Source organism: Triticum dicoccoides, chromosome 1B (assembly GCF_002162155.2).
Source record: "Triticum dicoccoides isolate Atlit2015 ecotype Zavitan chromosome 1B, WEW_v2.0, whole genome shotgun sequence".
Classification (NCBI taxonomy): domain Eukaryota; kingdom Viridiplantae; phylum Streptophyta; class Magnoliopsida; order Poales; family Poaceae; genus Triticum; species Triticum dicoccoides.
Window position 1 is genome coordinate 207,800,938 of NC_041381.1, and position 15,948 is coordinate 207,816,885.

General features: G+C 44.3%; 1 protein-coding gene across 1 annotated transcript; it reads right to left on the reverse strand.

Moving 5' to 3' along the window:
- Window positions 1-2,705: 2,705 nt before the first annotated feature.
- On the reverse strand, window positions 2,706-4,718 carry LOC119303830. The gene is made up of 4 exons (XM_037580982.1): window positions 4,607-4,718; window positions 4,081-4,533; window positions 3,434-3,710; window positions 2,706-3,349 (listed from the first exon to the last, which is right to left on the reverse strand). The coding sequence occupies exons 2-4, from the start codon at window positions 4,114-4,116 to the stop codon at window positions 2,706-2,708; spliced, it is 957 nt and encodes a 318-aa protein (XP_037436879.1). The 5' UTR covers window positions 4,117-4,533; window positions 4,607-4,718.
- Between the last annotated feature and the right edge of the window lie 11,230 nt (window positions 4,719-15,948).

A 15,948-nucleotide genomic window follows, 5' to 3' on the forward strand; every position in this document is an offset into this window, starting at 1 on the left:
TGCCTACAGAGGAAGACCTGGTTGTTCCTGACCCGGAGGCACAATTGGTGGCGGCTCTTCACACTATCCCAGATTGGACAGTACCATACTTGGCTTATATGACCCGGGGCGAGTTACCTGAGGATGAAACTTTGGTCAGGCAGATAACCCAGCGGTCTAAGTCAATGACAATTACCAATGGCGAGTTACACCATCGCAGTGTCGCTAGGGCGTTTCAGCGTTGCATCTCTTCTGAGGAGGGCTGTGAGATTCTTCATGAGATTCATGAAGGAGATTGTGGTCATCATGCCAGTTCAAAGTCCCTTGTGGCCAAAGCTTTTTGTCATGGATTTTATTGGCTGATGGCTCACACTGATGCAGAGGATTTGGTCAGTAAATGTGATGGTTGTCAGAAAATTTCACGACGAGCTCACGTGCCGGATCAAGAATTGAGGATGATTCCAATTACTTGGCCGTTTGCAGTCTGGGGACTTGACATGGTTGGGCCTTTTAAAATGTCCAAGGATAAAAAGACCCACCTCTTGGTGGCGGTTGACAAATTTACAAAGTGGGTTGAAGCAGAGTCGGTCAGCAAGTGTGACGCGGCCACGGCGGTTCAATTCATTAAAAAGGTGATTTTCCGCTTTGGCTTTCCCCACAGTATCATAACTGATAATGGCACTAATTTGTCCAAAGGTGATATGAAAGAGTTTTGTAATGTGAGCATATTCGCCTTGATGTGTCATCAGTAGCTCACCCCCAATCCAATAGTCAAGCTGAAAGAGCCAATCAAGAAATTTTGAGAGGCATCAAACCCCGACTTATGGTTCCTTTGCAACGGACGTCAAGTTTTTGGGTGGAGGAGTTACCTTCTGTGATATGGAGTATCAATACTACTCCCAACAGGTCTACAGATTACACGCCTTTCTTCATGGTTTACGGAGTAGAGGCGGTTCTTCCTAGTGAGATCTGTCTTGACTCGCCCCGTGTGGCGGCCTATGTTGAAGCTGATAATGAACAAGCACGTCAGGATGCACTTGACCTGTTGGATGAGAAGCGCGACCTTGCGGCAGCCCTCATGGCGATTTACCAACAAGATCTGCGTCGTTACCACAGCTGCCGGGTTAAGTCCAGAACCTTTCAAGAAGGTGATTTGGTGCTCTGGCTCATCCAGGATCAGACTTACATGCACAAGCTATCCCCACCTTGGGAAGGGCCCTTTGTGGTCAGCAAGAACTTGAACAACGGGTCATACTTCCTTATCGATATTCGAGAGCACAAGGACTCACGTAAGTCGGAGGAGGAGACCCGCCGACCATGGAATATTGCTCATCTTCAGCCTTACTACACTTGAGCCACCGGCTCTTATGATGTACATATTTTTGATGATGTATATTTTATGATAATTATAATAAAGCAGGGTCTCTGTTGTTTCATCTTCAACAATCATTTGTCTTCGTCATCATAATTTCAAAGACCAATTGGAGGCGGATCGTATTCGAATCATGCTATTAACCCCTTTTGGCCGGCTTCCTGGTTGTATTCAAACCATAGCCGTAAACACTCAGATCATTTGGGGGCTGGATCATATTCGAACCGTAGCTTAACCCCTTTTGATCCGGCTTACTGATCATATTCGAATCAGATTCGTTAAAAGCTTCAAGGTCATTTGGGGGCTTCCTATTCAAACATAGGTGTATTCACCAAAGAGAACATAGCTGTCGGTACCCTCTTGATCGGCGCAATGCCAACAATTCAAGGTCATTTGAGGGCTTCCTGTTCAAACATAGGTGTATTCACCAAAGAGAACGTAGCTTTCGGTACCCTCTTGATCGGTGCAATGCCAACAATTCAAGGTCATTTGAGGGCTTCCTGTTCAAACATAGGTGTATTCACCAAAGAGAACATAGCTGTCGGTACCCTCTTGATCGGCGCAACGCCAACACTTCAAGGTCACTGGGGGGCTTCCTGATCGTATTTGAATCATAGCTGTCGGTACCCCTTTGATCGGCGCAATGCCAAAAACCTTTTGGGGCTTCCTGATCATATTGGAATCATAGCTATTAACCCTTATGGTCCGGCTTCTTGCTCGTATTCGAAGCATAGCCTTGCTTTTTGACATTTAGCCTAATTTTTTGAAAAACAAATCCGGTTCTTCTTGATACTATCTCATTTTTGGTTAAATGGTTTTGGCCATATCGCCTTTCGTCTTACAGCTCATATTTGATGCTTGCATGTGGTTCATATTACCCGGCTTAATAAGAGGCGACAAGCCGCCCGTACATGATGATATCCAGCACTTGGAAATATTGGCTTCTAAAGCTTTGGGTATTCACCCTTACTGCACAGGTATTGTAAACCGGCAGCACAATTTCACGGGTATGATATTATCATTGTTATATTCAAACTCTGCTTCAACCAGCCTTATCTATAGCTGTTTAAGAATCGGTGGTTATATGCAAGGTATTATGACCTGCCCCGCGGTAAACCGCCCAGGGATTTTGTGATTTATTTATGTGCAGGGTAAATCAAAATTTTCATCTGCACCAGTCAAACCTCATGATAAGCATAAAAGAAGATCATAATGTGGCGGCTTAATAGTATTGAGCACCAAAACATGCACGATGGCACGACAGAGCAAAGTTGTGGCTACCCTATTACATGACTCCTAGAGTCCAAATGATTAACTGTTTTTAGAAGGCCACAAATATGAACCGCCCAGTGGATCAATCTTCTTGCTGGCCTGATGCTTCCTGATCGACCCTCTCCGCTTCTTTGTCCTGTTCTACATCCTGGAAGGTTGATGACGACCAGTCAATGCCACTCAATGCTTGAAACTCAGCTTCATCATCAATTAGCTTGGACGGGTCAACTTCAGGGGCAAAGGTGTGCTTACGGATTGGGGGGGTCAGGCCTGTCACTTTATAAGACGGTGTTGGCATCTTCTGATTTCCCATGTCATAAGCCAGATGATACTTGGTGAGGTCTGTCTCATTGGCAATCAGGCTGGCCAGAGGCCGTATCTCCTTCACGCAAGCAGCAAAGTCTTTCTGTTCAAACGGAGTGTTGTCCTCCTTGAGGCTTGGATACCCGATAGAGATGTCGGCCGGGTCTAATTCCGGTATCCATGCTTTGGCCCGGCTTAAGGAAGTCATGGCTCCAGCTCTCGCAAATGATCGCTTCATTTCATTAAACCGCTGGGGCAGCACAGAAAGCTTCCTTAGCACGTCAACCAAGAGTGTGGGGGCTTCATTGGACGCGGCAATTGTGGCCAATGCGCGCTGAGCACCAGTGTAAAGCTGCTCTACCAATGTGTAAATCGCCTTTAGCTTTACAAGCATGTCTTGGTTGAGATTGCTGCTCCTAGGGCCTGCATAATAATCACAGAGGAGTTAAAAGCAGATAATATCATCAAGGAGGATATTCAAAATTTGACAGTCATCAGGCGACTTACCAAAGATAGCAGACACCATCTGAGACACCTCGCATTTTAAGCCGGTAAGTTCTGTGGTGGCTTCCTCGAGAGCCGCCTCTACCTTTTCTGCCCGTTGGGTCAAAGCAATCTTTTCTTCAGCCCAGGCGCTTTTTTCAGCTTCAAAGCCGGTTCTCAATTTTTCTGCCTCACCCACGCTAGATTCAAACATTGAGTTCGCCTTCTGGGTCTCAGCCTCTTGCAGCTCCAGACGGGTCTTCAAGTCAGACAGCTCTGATTGAAGTTCAGCAGTGGTGGTCTGTACAAACACATGATTAAAGTCACAATTTAACGTTAGTTCAACATATCAAGTCCCAAGCCTTTTGCAAGCAACAACACTTGGCATTTGGGGGCTAATATCTATCGAAAGCTCTATTTAGGTGGCGGCTTATGTGAATAAGTCCCAAGAACTTTGCGAGCAAGAGTACTTGGCACTTGGGGGCTAATGCATATTTCTTGTTTACAACCGGCCATAGCCGGTTCATGAGAAATACACAACTCTAAGCCAGATTTTGAAAGGATTGTTTCAAGGGTTATTATTCATGTTCATGGTGATCAAATCTACAGCATAAGCAGTAAACTTGGGGGCTGGCAGAATATGCATAACTTAAGAGTGGAATAGATCATACCTCAAATTTGTGGTGCATTTGCTTCACCATGTCCATCTCAAGGTCACGGCTGTTGTGTACTTGGCTGAGAAAGCCAGAGTATAGTTCACCAATGCCCAGTTGAGCATAGTTGGCAACATCAAATCGTACTTTGTGTGGTTCAACATGTTCTTCCTTGGCAGAATGCTTGGCCTAGTAGGTCTCCCCGGTTCAGTAAAGTCGGTCTTGGTGATCTCTACATCATCATCTTGTGTATTGGCTGTCTTGACAAGGCTTGAAGTTTCAAGATTTAAAGAGTCATCGGTGGCTTGATCAACAGGCGGGTCAACAGTCATTGTTGGCATATCATGAAATGGCCCAGACAGTCCAGGAATAGAGGCCTCAGGAGCTGCGGTTTGGAGCTCCGGCTCATGGACTTTCGGCTCTTCAGCCGGCTTGTTCTTCTTTGCCCTCTTGCTGGGCTTTGCTTTTCCACTGCATGAGTCATAAAGGTCAGTACAAGTATAAAAGGATTGTAATGAGTAAATGGTGAGTAATCTGCCATTACCCGGGAGCAGTCTTGAAAGCCGACATATTGGATTGGATTGAATCACCGGAAGAGGAGTGAGATGTTTCCTGATAATTTGAGTCGGAAGAATTGAGTGGCTGGCGAGTAAGACCTGTCAAAGGATAAAAAGATTTCAAGTCGGGGGTGACCTCATTTCGATACTTCCTCGGCGTGTTCGGTAAACCGGAGGAGAGTTCCACATCCTTGCTCATCCGAGTCCGTCGCCGGCTCTCGTGATGTTGTTGCTTCAAAATAAAGTGAGGATCCAGATGAGCTAAGGGGTGTGAAAATCTTACTTTCTGGGTTACTCTTCGGATTTTTTGTCTTGGCAAAGGCTCGGAGTCGGAGGAAATAATAGTTACCTCTTCTTCCACTCCCTAACTCGTTCCCGTGTCATCCTGATGATAGTCAGTGTCAATAAGATGGTTGAAAAAAAGCCAAGAGAATCAAGGGCTACCTCCGACTCAGAGGTGTCATCCAGTTGAAGTAAATCAAAAGTGTTGGGCTTCTTTCCTCTCTTCTTGGTGGCTCTCCTAACGGCTTTCTTGGCCTTCCTGGCTCTCTTTGCAGCTTCATGATCATACTCTTTATTCCAAAAGTCATCATCAGCCTGTGAAAATCATCAAGGTAGATTCAAAACAAAGTATTAAGGGTGAAGGTAAAATAGCCAGTTCGGCGGCTTACTTTTGGTGCCTGGTTAGACTCGCAGAAAGGGCTTAGGCCCACCTTGCTGCAATCAGCTAGGCTCCCATTCAGAAGGGACTTTGTCATCTCATTGATAAGGTCATCAGTCAACTCCTCGGAGCTGTGGCACAGTGGATCCTTCTTCTCGCCCATGTAGGTACACATTAAACTGGAGCGCCGGCTCAAGGGGATGATCCGCCATGCCACCCAGCATCGAACCAAGCCAATGCCATTTAAGCCGTTCCCCAATAGAGCCTTGACTTTCGCAATGCCAGGGGAGAGCTTCTTGCGTTCACCAACTGACAACTTGTCGGGGAGTGGATGATTGGATTCGAGACGCCGGGCGCGAAAGCCGGGCAGAGGGTTCTCATCAGCCGGAGAAGTATCATGGTAGTAGAACTATGTCTGGTTCCAGTCCTTGGGATGACTCGGCGGTTGCACATAAGGAAAAATGGCGTCTCTCCTTCATTAGATTGAGACCCCGCCAAGTTCCAAGCTAGGTCCATTGGAGTATTCGTTCTGGCGGTTCAAGTAAAAGTATTCTCTAGAAAGTTCCAAGCTGGGCTCTTCTTCAAGGTACACCTCACAGAACACTTTAAAGTTGCATATGTTAGACACGGAATTGGGTCCCATGTCTTGATGATGGAGGTCAAAAAAGTGTAGAACGTCCCCGAAGAACTTAGAGCCGGGCGGGAAAAAGCCCCGGTTCATATGATCAGTGAAGACAATGATTGCCCCTTCTTTGGACTGAGGTTTCTCTTCTGTCGGTTTAGGGGCGCAGTAAGACATGACATCCCTTTTTGGCAGATAACCGGTTTTCACAAAGTCTTCAAGTGTATTCTCCGTGACGATGGAGCAAACGCAATTATAGGAAGTGGTTGTTTTGGGCGGCATTGTGAAGAAGGAATCCTAAAAGGAAAGGAAAAAATTTGTCAGTTCAAAATTTAAGCCGGAGGAAAAAGGTATTACAACACATATTCAGAATGGCGGCTTACAAAGGGGCCTAATGGTATATGACTAATTATGTTAGGTCATCTAAGCCGCCATGAGCATTTTGATGTTATCTATTGAGCATTGCAACTAAAGCCGGTGATATGAGCCGCCATGGCTAGGTGGATCTATCAAGGTGCAGTTTTTTGCTAAGTACAGTACAAATAGGTTTCCCAGATTGCAAGTATCATTTCAGATCAGCGGAAGTTCAGAAAAAAGAAATAATTCAAGACCTAAAACAAGTACAGGGGAGTTCATAAGCTCTAATGAGATCTCTTTCCAAGGAAAGGGGAGTCCGCTGGTATTGAAGGCGAAGGCAAAACAACTACCACATAACTTCTATATCGTTTCTAGATCAAAAGGTGCTACAGTGGAGGAACTATGAAGAAACTACCAAGAACACGATGAATAGTCGGAACCCTAATGCGATCTGACGTGCTGGAAGAGAAGCATTTACAGGTGCAGGTTCGACTACGGTGGAGCGCCGGTGTACTCTGATCCGACACAGGTTGATGCAGTGGCCAAGGTTGAGGAGGACGAGGTGCTTCGCGGCGGCGGCAGAGCTCGATCGGCAGAGGGTTCCGAGAGGTAGAATATGATGGAAAAGGGGGAGAATGAGAAGAAGACTAGTCGTGGCTATTTATAAGGAAAGGCTAATAAGTGGGTGCAAAAAACGAGGAGGCCGAAACATGGTTATCCAGCTACCCAGACGCCTCCATTTTCGGAATGACTATTAAGATAAAGATCCATTGAGATATGTTGGAATTAATGGCAGGTTATCACAAATCTAGAAGATGACGTCATGGCGGGTCATAAATTCTCGCACAGATGAAGAAGAGAAGATTTTTTCTAAGTATTGAAGATTGACATGAACCAGTTCAAATCAATCTGGGGCCTAATGTTGGGGATATAACTATTAGGTATGACTCGCCCAAGAGGGGCCGGGTTATACCTATGACGATTCATCATATGAAGCCCACGAGGATATTTGAAGATGGCGGTTTAGTTAAGGGCCCAAGGCCCAAAGGCGACTTAAGGACCGAGAGGGTAAACCGCCATATATGTATGACTTGTATTGTAAGGCATGAATAGATAGTCATCGAGCCGGACACTGTTTATGAGCTGGCCAGGACTCTGTGAGCCGCTGGGTGTCAACCTGTATATATAAAGGGACGACCCAATGGCGGTTCAGGAGAAGAGACAACAAATCGAAAGCTAGGTCAAGCGGATTCGCTCCCTGGTAATCGAGACATAAGCAATACCACCTCAAACTGGATTAGGCCTTTACCTTCACCGCAAGGGGCCGAACCAGTATAAACCCTAGTGTCCTTTGTCCCGTTTTAGCCCCTTTAGCATAAGGATTCACTTTAAGCATATCCGTCAAACGCATACGCAAAAAGATAGGTCTAATCATTTCAGCAAAGCGCTCAAAATCCTCATCATCCTTTTTCTTTGATGGCTTAGGAGGAAAGGGCATGGGTTTCTAAACCCATGGTCCTCTTTCTTTACCATGCTTCCTAGCAACAAAGTCTCTCTTATCATAACATTGATTCTTTGATTGTGGGTTCAATCTCTACATCATTATTATTGCCAGGTTGAGCATCAACATGAACATTATCATTAACATTGTCACTAGTTTCATGTTCATCTCTAGATTGTGTTTCAGCATCAGAAATAGAAATATCATTGGGATTCCTAGGTGTGTCTACAACAGTTTCACTAGAAGCATGCAAAGTCCTATCATTTTTCTTTTTCTTCCTTTTAGAAGGACTAGGTGCATCTAAATTATTTCTCTGAGAATCTTGCTCAATTCTCTTAGGGTGGCCTTCGGGATACAAAGGTTCCTGAGTCATTTTACCCATTCTAGTAGCCACTCTAAGAGCAAAATCATGTTTATTATTTAATTCATTGAGCAAATCATTTTCAGCTTTAAGTACTTGTTCTGCTTGAGTGGTAACCATAGAAGCATATTTACTAATGAGTTTAAGTTCACCTTTAACTCTAGCCATATAATCACTCAAGCATCCAATCATGTAAGCATTACTCTTTAATTCTCTACCAACATAAGCATTAAAGTTTTCTTGTCTAGCCATAAATTCATCAAATTCATCCAAGCATTGGCTAGCAAACTTAGTGGACGGGATTTCAACTTTATCATATCTATAGAGAGAATTTACCTTTACTACCTGTGTCGGTTTATCAAGATCATGTATTTCTTCAATAGATGGTATATTAAGACCATGTATTTCTTCAACAGGAGGTAAATTCTTAACATCTTAAGCTTTGACAGCTTTTTCTTTCATAGATTTCTTTGCCTCTTGCATATCTTCAGGACTGAGAAATAGAACACCCCTCCTCTTCGGAGTTGGTTTAGGAGTTGGCTCAGGAGTTGGTTCAGAAAGAGTCCAATTATTTTCATTAGTCAACATATTATTCAATAGCAAGTTAGCTTGATCGACTGTTCTTTCCCTGAAAACACAACCAGCACAACTATCCAAGTGGTCCTTGGAAGCATCAGTTAGTCCATTATAAAAGATATCAAGTATTTCATTTTACTTAAGTAATCTGAGAAGCCTCGCCAAGCTTGTGGGAGACTCTCTTCTTCAATTTGCACAAAATTATATATTTCCCTTAAGGCAGCTTGTTTCTTATGAGCAAGGAAATATTTAGCAGAGAAGTAATAAATTATATCCCGGGGACTACGCACACAACCAGGATCAAGCGAATTAAACCAAGTTTTAGCCTCACCCTTTAATGAGAATGGAAATATCTTAAGGATATAATAGTAGTGAGATTTCTCATCATTAGTGAACAGGGTGGCTATATCATTCAATTTAGTAAGATGTGCCACGGCAGTTTCAGATTCATAGCCATAAAAAAGATCAGATTCAACCAAAGTAATTATCTCAGGATCGACAGAGAATTCATAATCCTTATCCATAACAAAGATAGGTGAAGTAACAAAAGTAGGGTCATATTTCATTCTAGCATTCAGAGTTTTCTATTTCAGTTTAGCTAATAACTTATTAAGATCAGATCTATCATTGCAAGCAAGAAAATCTGTAGCAGTTTCTTCATCCATAACATAACCCTTAGGAACAACAGGCTATTCATATTTAGGGGGAGAACCTTCATCATCACTATCTTCAATAATTTCATTCTCTCTAACCTAGAAAGTTGTTCATCAAGATATTCACCTAATGGCACAGTAGTATCAAGCACAGAAGTAGTTTCCTCATAAGTATCATGCATAGTAGAAGTGACATCATCAATAACATGCGACATATCAGAATTAATAGCAGAAGCAGGTTTAGGTGTCGCAAGCTTATTCATAATAGAAGTAGAATCTAGTGCAGAGCTAGATGGCAGTTCCTTACCTCCCCTCGTAGTTGAGGGATAAATCTTAGTTCTTTCGTCTTTCAAGTTCCTCATAGTGACCAGCAGATATAAATCCCAAGTGACTCAAAGAATAGAGCTATGCTCCCCGACAACGGCGCCAGAAAATAGTCTTGGTAACCCACAAGTATAGGGGATCGCAACAGTTTTCGAGGGTAGAGTATTCAACCCAAATTTATTGATTCGACACAAGGGGAGCCAAAGAATATTCTCAAGTATTAGCAGTTGAGTTTTCAATTCAACCATACCTGGATAACTTAGTATCTGCAGCAAACTATTTAGTAGCAAAGTAGTATGGAAGTAACTGTAACAGTGGTAAAAGTAACGGTAGCAGTTTTGTAGTAATTGTAACAGTAGCAACGGTAAAGTAAATAAGCAAAGAGCAATGTGTGAAAAGCTCGTAGGCATTGGATCGGTGATGGGTAATTATGTCGGACGTGATTCCTCATGTAATAGTTATAACATAGGGTGACACAGAACTAGCTCCAGTTCATCAATGTAATGTAGGCATGTATTCCAAATATAGTCATACGTGCTTATGGAAAAGAACTTGCATGACATCTTTTGTCCTACCCTCCCGTGGCAGCGGGGTCCTAGTGGAAACTAAGGGATATTAAGGCCTCCTTTTAATAGAGTATCGGACCAAAGCATTAACACACAATGAATACATGAACTCCTCAAACTACGGTCATCACCGAGAAGTATCCCGATTATTGTCACTTCGGGATTGTCGGATCATAACACATAATAGGTGACTATAGACTTGCAAGATAGGATCAAGAACTCACATATATTCATGAAAACATAATAGGTTCAGATCTTAAATCATGGCACTCGGGCCCTAGTGACAAGCATTAAGCATAGCAAAGTCATAGCAACATCAATCTCAGAACATAGTGGATACTAGGGATCAAACCCTAACAAAACTAACTTGATTACATGGTAAATCTTATCCAACCCATCACCGTCCAGCAAGTCTACGACGGAATTACTCACGCACGGCGGTGAGCATCATGAAATTGGTGATGGAGGATGGTTGATGATGACGACAGCGACGAATCCCCCTCTCCGGAGCCCCGAACAGACTCCAGATCAGCCATCCCGAGAGAGATTAGGGCTTGGAGGCAGCTCTGTATCGTAAAACGTGATGAAACTTTCTCTCTGATTTTTTTCTCCGCGAAAGCAAATATATGGAGTTGGAGTTGAGGTCGGTGGACGTCCAGGGGGCCCACGAGGCAGGGGCGCGCCCTAGGGGAGGGGGCGTGCCCCCCACCCTCGTGGACAGGGTGTGGGCCCCTGACACTGATTCTTTCACCAGTATTTTTTATTTATTCTGAAAAGTTGCTCCGTGAATTTTCAGGCCATTCCGAGAACTTTTATTTCTGCACAAAAATAACATGGCAGTTCTGCTGAAAACAACGTAAGTTTGGGTTAGTTCCATTCAAATCATGCAAGTTAGAGTCCAAAACAAGGGCAAAAGTGTTTGGAAAAGTAGATACGACGGAGACGTATCAGCGCGCGCCGCTTAGTCGCTAACGTCTATTAAGCTTCGACTAATGCATACAACGCAGAACGCCCATACTATGGCCACGTGATGGTTAGTGCTACAGGCCAGAGGCCCCTCGGATCAAATATCCAAACCGTTAGTGTGTTGGTTGTGCGGTCAGGAGCAGAGCCTCACGAAAGATGTGACCCCATCGCCCCGTCTCGAGGACTTGCGGCAAGGGCTAAGAATGCCCGGTCACGCCTCGTATTCAACTCTTGGGTACCCTCCAGGTCAACCCGTCTCCACATCACTGGCGGGTACCCCTCAGGGTCGACCCACCTTTCCAAGTAACAGTTGTAAAGTCCAATTATCCGTGTGTCCAAACACCAGGGAGAAACCCCGACGAATCACCCTAGGTGGATTCCACTCGATGTAATCATCAAGGTGAACATAGGAGGAACCACCCTCGAGGTTCAAACTTGAGGGGTTGCACGACAGCATCGTTATCGAAAGTGGAAAAGGAGGAATCACCCTCGATGACCACGACCGGGTAACTACTCCACAGAGTTAGCAATAGAAGTGCTAAAGATGTATCACCCTCGGCACTCGATAGTAACGTTGCGATATCGTAGAACTAAGGGGAGTGTTGTGCGGTGCCGGGGCCTAGTCTTCAATCCCGTTGATCGGGTGTTCTGATAATCCAGCAGGGCAGTTGTGTCAACATGGGGTCTCTAATGGGTCTCTAACCAGACTATACTAAGAAGTTTAGGATAAACAGGTAGGTAACAATAGCAGGTTACAAGATCAGGCTATGCATCAAAATAGGTAAAGCAGTAGCAGCAGCAATTTCTAATGCAAGCATAAGAGAGAAGAGAATAGGCGATATCAGAATGAAGAAGGGGGGTTTGCTTGCCTGGAAGCTCGGCAGACAGATACGGATCTTCAACGATGAAGTAGTCGATCACTGGTTCAACCGCGGTCTCGGGGCTACCGGAAAGAAGTAACTGAGGGGAAACACAATAAATAATAGAGAAATCAAAGCATCACAAAGCATAACATGGCAATATGCGGTGCTAAGGGTTACCTAACACAGTGCTACACGTTACCGGTGAAGGGGGATAACATCCGGGAAAGTTTCCCCAGTATTTGGCATTTTCGAACAAACGAACCGGAGGGGGAAGATTGCATGTTTGCTATGCTAGGGACGTCTGACAGACGAACGGAGGGCATATTCGGATTCGTCTCGTCGTTCTGAGCAACTTTCATGTATAAACTTTTTCATCTGAGTTACGTATTATTTTCTATGATTTTTCGAAGATTAAAACAATATTATGAAATTCCTAGATTTAATTAATTAATCGAATTAAATAGCAAAATGGCTATGGGTACCCAAAAGTGTACCCAGCCAGAGTGTGCATGAGGCTGACAGGTGGTGTCCATGGGTTCTAGTCAGCAGTTGACCAGTCAATTATTGACTCGTCAACAGGGTCAAACCAGGCCCACATGTCATAGACTGGATCTACCCAGTCAACAGTTTGACTAGTTCAACTGGACTTGGGACCCACATGTAAGTGTGGGTCCACATGTCAATGTAGCAAACTAAATTAAAGGCTTAATTAGCAGGAGGATTAGTACTAACTAATTTTGGGCTAATAAATTTTTTTTCTCGAATATGCATGAATATGCACGAGTGTACTAACTAATTTTGGGCTAATAAATCACTCGGTCAACGCAGGGGGTTTCCTCGCACGCGCGTAGAGGAGGGACGGCGGCCACGACGCTCCCCCGGCAGTCAGCGGCGGTAGGAGCGGGCACGGCGGGGAGCGGCAGGGCGGCAGCGGGCGAGCAGGGGATGCGGCGGGGTACTGCGCGGGAACAGAGCGGGTGGACGGGCGAGGTGCAGCTGATGCAAGGCAGGCGCGGCGGCCGCGCTTGGGGCAATGGCGGCAGGTCGGGTCGCAGCGGGTGCGCCCGGAGAGCGGAGGGGCGTGCAGCAGAGGGAGCAGCGGCGAGTGGGCAGCCAGCAGCAGCAGGGGAGCGAGGTCGCGTACAGCTGCGGCTGCACGCAGCGCAGGGGCCACGAGCGGCCAAGGCAGCAACTGGGCACGTACGGGGCGCAGACTGGCTAGCAGGGGAGCGCAATGGCGCGGTTATGGGCGCGCGCGGACGCGGTGAGCGCGAGCTCCGGCGAGTTCAGCCACGGCGATGTACAGGTTCTACAGAGACGGATTCGACGGGGAAAGGGGGAATCGATGGAGTTGCTCACGGTGATTTCATTGGCGTGTTCGGGGAGGGTCGGGATGGACGGGAGCGACGACAACGACGGCGAGTTGGTGAAGGCCGTGCAGAGAAGATGAAGATGACGATGGTTGCGCAGCTCCCCGGTTCGAATCGATGCTCGGAACGGACGACGGTGACCTTGGCGGACCTCCTGGTCGTGCTCCCGAGCGACGGCGACGATGGCGGTCCGAGCTCGATTTCAAGCCATGGAGGAAGGGGGCGAAGGGGGATCGAGAGGGGGGCTGAGCAAGTTGGGGGCTAGGGTTTCTGTGGACATAGTTATAGGACGTGGGGGAGCGTGGAGGCCATCCACGTCCATGGTCGTCGTGGATGTGCGCCGCACACCTCCTCTGCCTCCTGTAGCGGGAGGTGAGGGAAAGGCCGGTGGTGGGCTGGGCTATGTGCACTGTAGCACATGGGTCCAGTGGCACAGTAGTGGCTAGTCGTTTTCTTTTTCCATTTTTATTTCTTTTGCCTCTGTTTTGCACTTAACTGGAGCACCGAATGACTCTTGTAAAATGTCTCACTAGCAACATTAAATACTTTGCAATATTTAGTACTGCCATAAAAAGGTTTGGTAGCATTTGAACTCATTTGGATTTTGCATAAATGCAAATGGATTAATTTATTGTTTTGGGCACGGTTTTAAACAGGTGAGAGGCATTTTTGTATTTCACATAATTTTGGTTTAACCATAAAAGTTTCTTAGAGAATATTTGCAATATCTCGAACATTTTTGTTGGACAGTTTGAGGAAACAGAAATTTGACTTTCAATTTAAATTTGAATTTGAGTTTTGACTTTGAGCAAGTGGCACGTAAGCTTGAGAAACAAGACGACTTGGCAAGATTAGAGGGGAGATTACTGTAGATGATCCTCGGGGCGTTACACCAAGTACCCATCACAAACTCTTCTCTCTTGCATTACATTATTCGCCATTCGCCTCTCGTTTTCCTCTCCCCACTTCTAAAATGATTTTCAAAAAGATTTGCCTTTTCTCCGCCCCTCTTCCGTTCATGTTTTTCGCTTGCTTCTTGTGTGTTTGTGTGCTGGTGTGCGTGTTTTCCTTGATGGCGCAGCCAAAAAGCATTGATCCTCGCCTTAGGAGGTTGGAAGAAATTGAAAATAATGTTAGAAGCTTTATGTCTTTACAATTTGAGCATAATAATTTCTTTAGAAACGAGCTTAAAGAACAAAAAGGTTTTATGGAGTATATGAATAAAGAGTTCGATGATATGTCTAAAGAGTTTTATGGTTTGAAATCTCAGTTTGCTCATCTTGAAAATTTAGTAGGCCAAATTTCTGATAAACAAGCCACCTTAGTTAATAAGATGGCCACTAAACCTGAGGCTCTAAATAATAATGATGAAGATCCAAAAATTATTGATGTAACTCCTATTGATTCTTTGTTATCCAATATTAATCTTGATAAAGATGGGACTGGAGATGAGTCAACTTTAGTTAAAAGGCGTCTCAATGATTCCGAGTTTTTAGATCTAGATGCAAAAATTGATAAAAGTGGGATTGGAGAGGTCAAGACTTTAAGTAGCAACGAACCCACTCTTTTGGATTTCAAGGAATTTAGTTATGATAATTGTTCTTTAATAGATTGTATTTCCTTGTTGCAATCCGTGTTAAATTCTCCTCATGCTTATAATCAAAACAAAGCTTTTACTAAACATATCGTTGATGCTATGATGGAATCTTTTGAAGGAAAGCTTGAATTAGAAGTTTCTATCCCTAGAAAATTTTATGATGAGAGGGAACCTACTATTAAGATTAAGATTAAAGATTATGAATGCCATGCTTTGTGTGATTTGGGTGCTCGTGTTTCCACGATTCCAAAAACTTTGTGTGATGTGTTAGGTTTCTGTGAATTTGATGATTGTTTTTTAAATTTGCATCTTGCAGATTCCACTATTAAGAAACCTATGAGTAGGATTAATGATGTTCTTATTGTTGCAAATAGGAATTATGTGCCCGTCGATTTCATTGTTCTTGATATAGATTGCAATCCTACATATCCTATTATTCTCGGTAGACATTTCCTTAGAAGGATTCGTGCAATTATTGATATGAAAGAAGGAAACATTAGATTCTAATTTCCGTTAAGGAAAGGCATGGAACAATTTCCTAGGAAGAAAATTAATTTCCATATGAATCTATTATGAGAGCCACTTATGGATTGCATACCAAGGATGAAAATACTTAGATCTATTCGCGTTTTTATGCCTTGCTAAGGGCGTTAAACAATAGCGCTTGTTGGGAGGCAACCCAATTTTATTTTTGTTCCTTGCTTTTTGTTCCTGTTAGTAATAAATAATTCATCTAGTCTGTGTTTAGATGTGGTTTTAAGTTTTAATTAGTGTTTGTGCCAAGTTAAGCCTTTACGTTAGCCTACGGTGATAGTTGTGTTGATCATGCTGAAAAACAGAAACTTTTGTGCCCAGTAAATTAGTTTTTGTAATTCATAGAAACGTGGTTTTGATCTTATTATCTTTTCACTG

Excerpts from the sequence above, each read along its gene's own strand:
- LOC119303830 (XM_037580982.1), bottom strand. The coding sequence starts at position 4,116 with ATGGACATGGTGAAGCAAATGCACCACAAATTTGAG. Across the intron at positions 3,711-4,080 it reads AAATGCACCACAAATTTGAG|ACCACCACTGCTGAACTTCA; the intron begins GTATGATCTATT and ends GTGTTTGTACAG. Across the intron at positions 3,350-3,433 it reads GATGGTGTCTGCTATCTTTG|GCCCTAGGAGCAGCAATCTC; the intron begins GTAAGTCGCCTG and ends ATTATTATGCAG.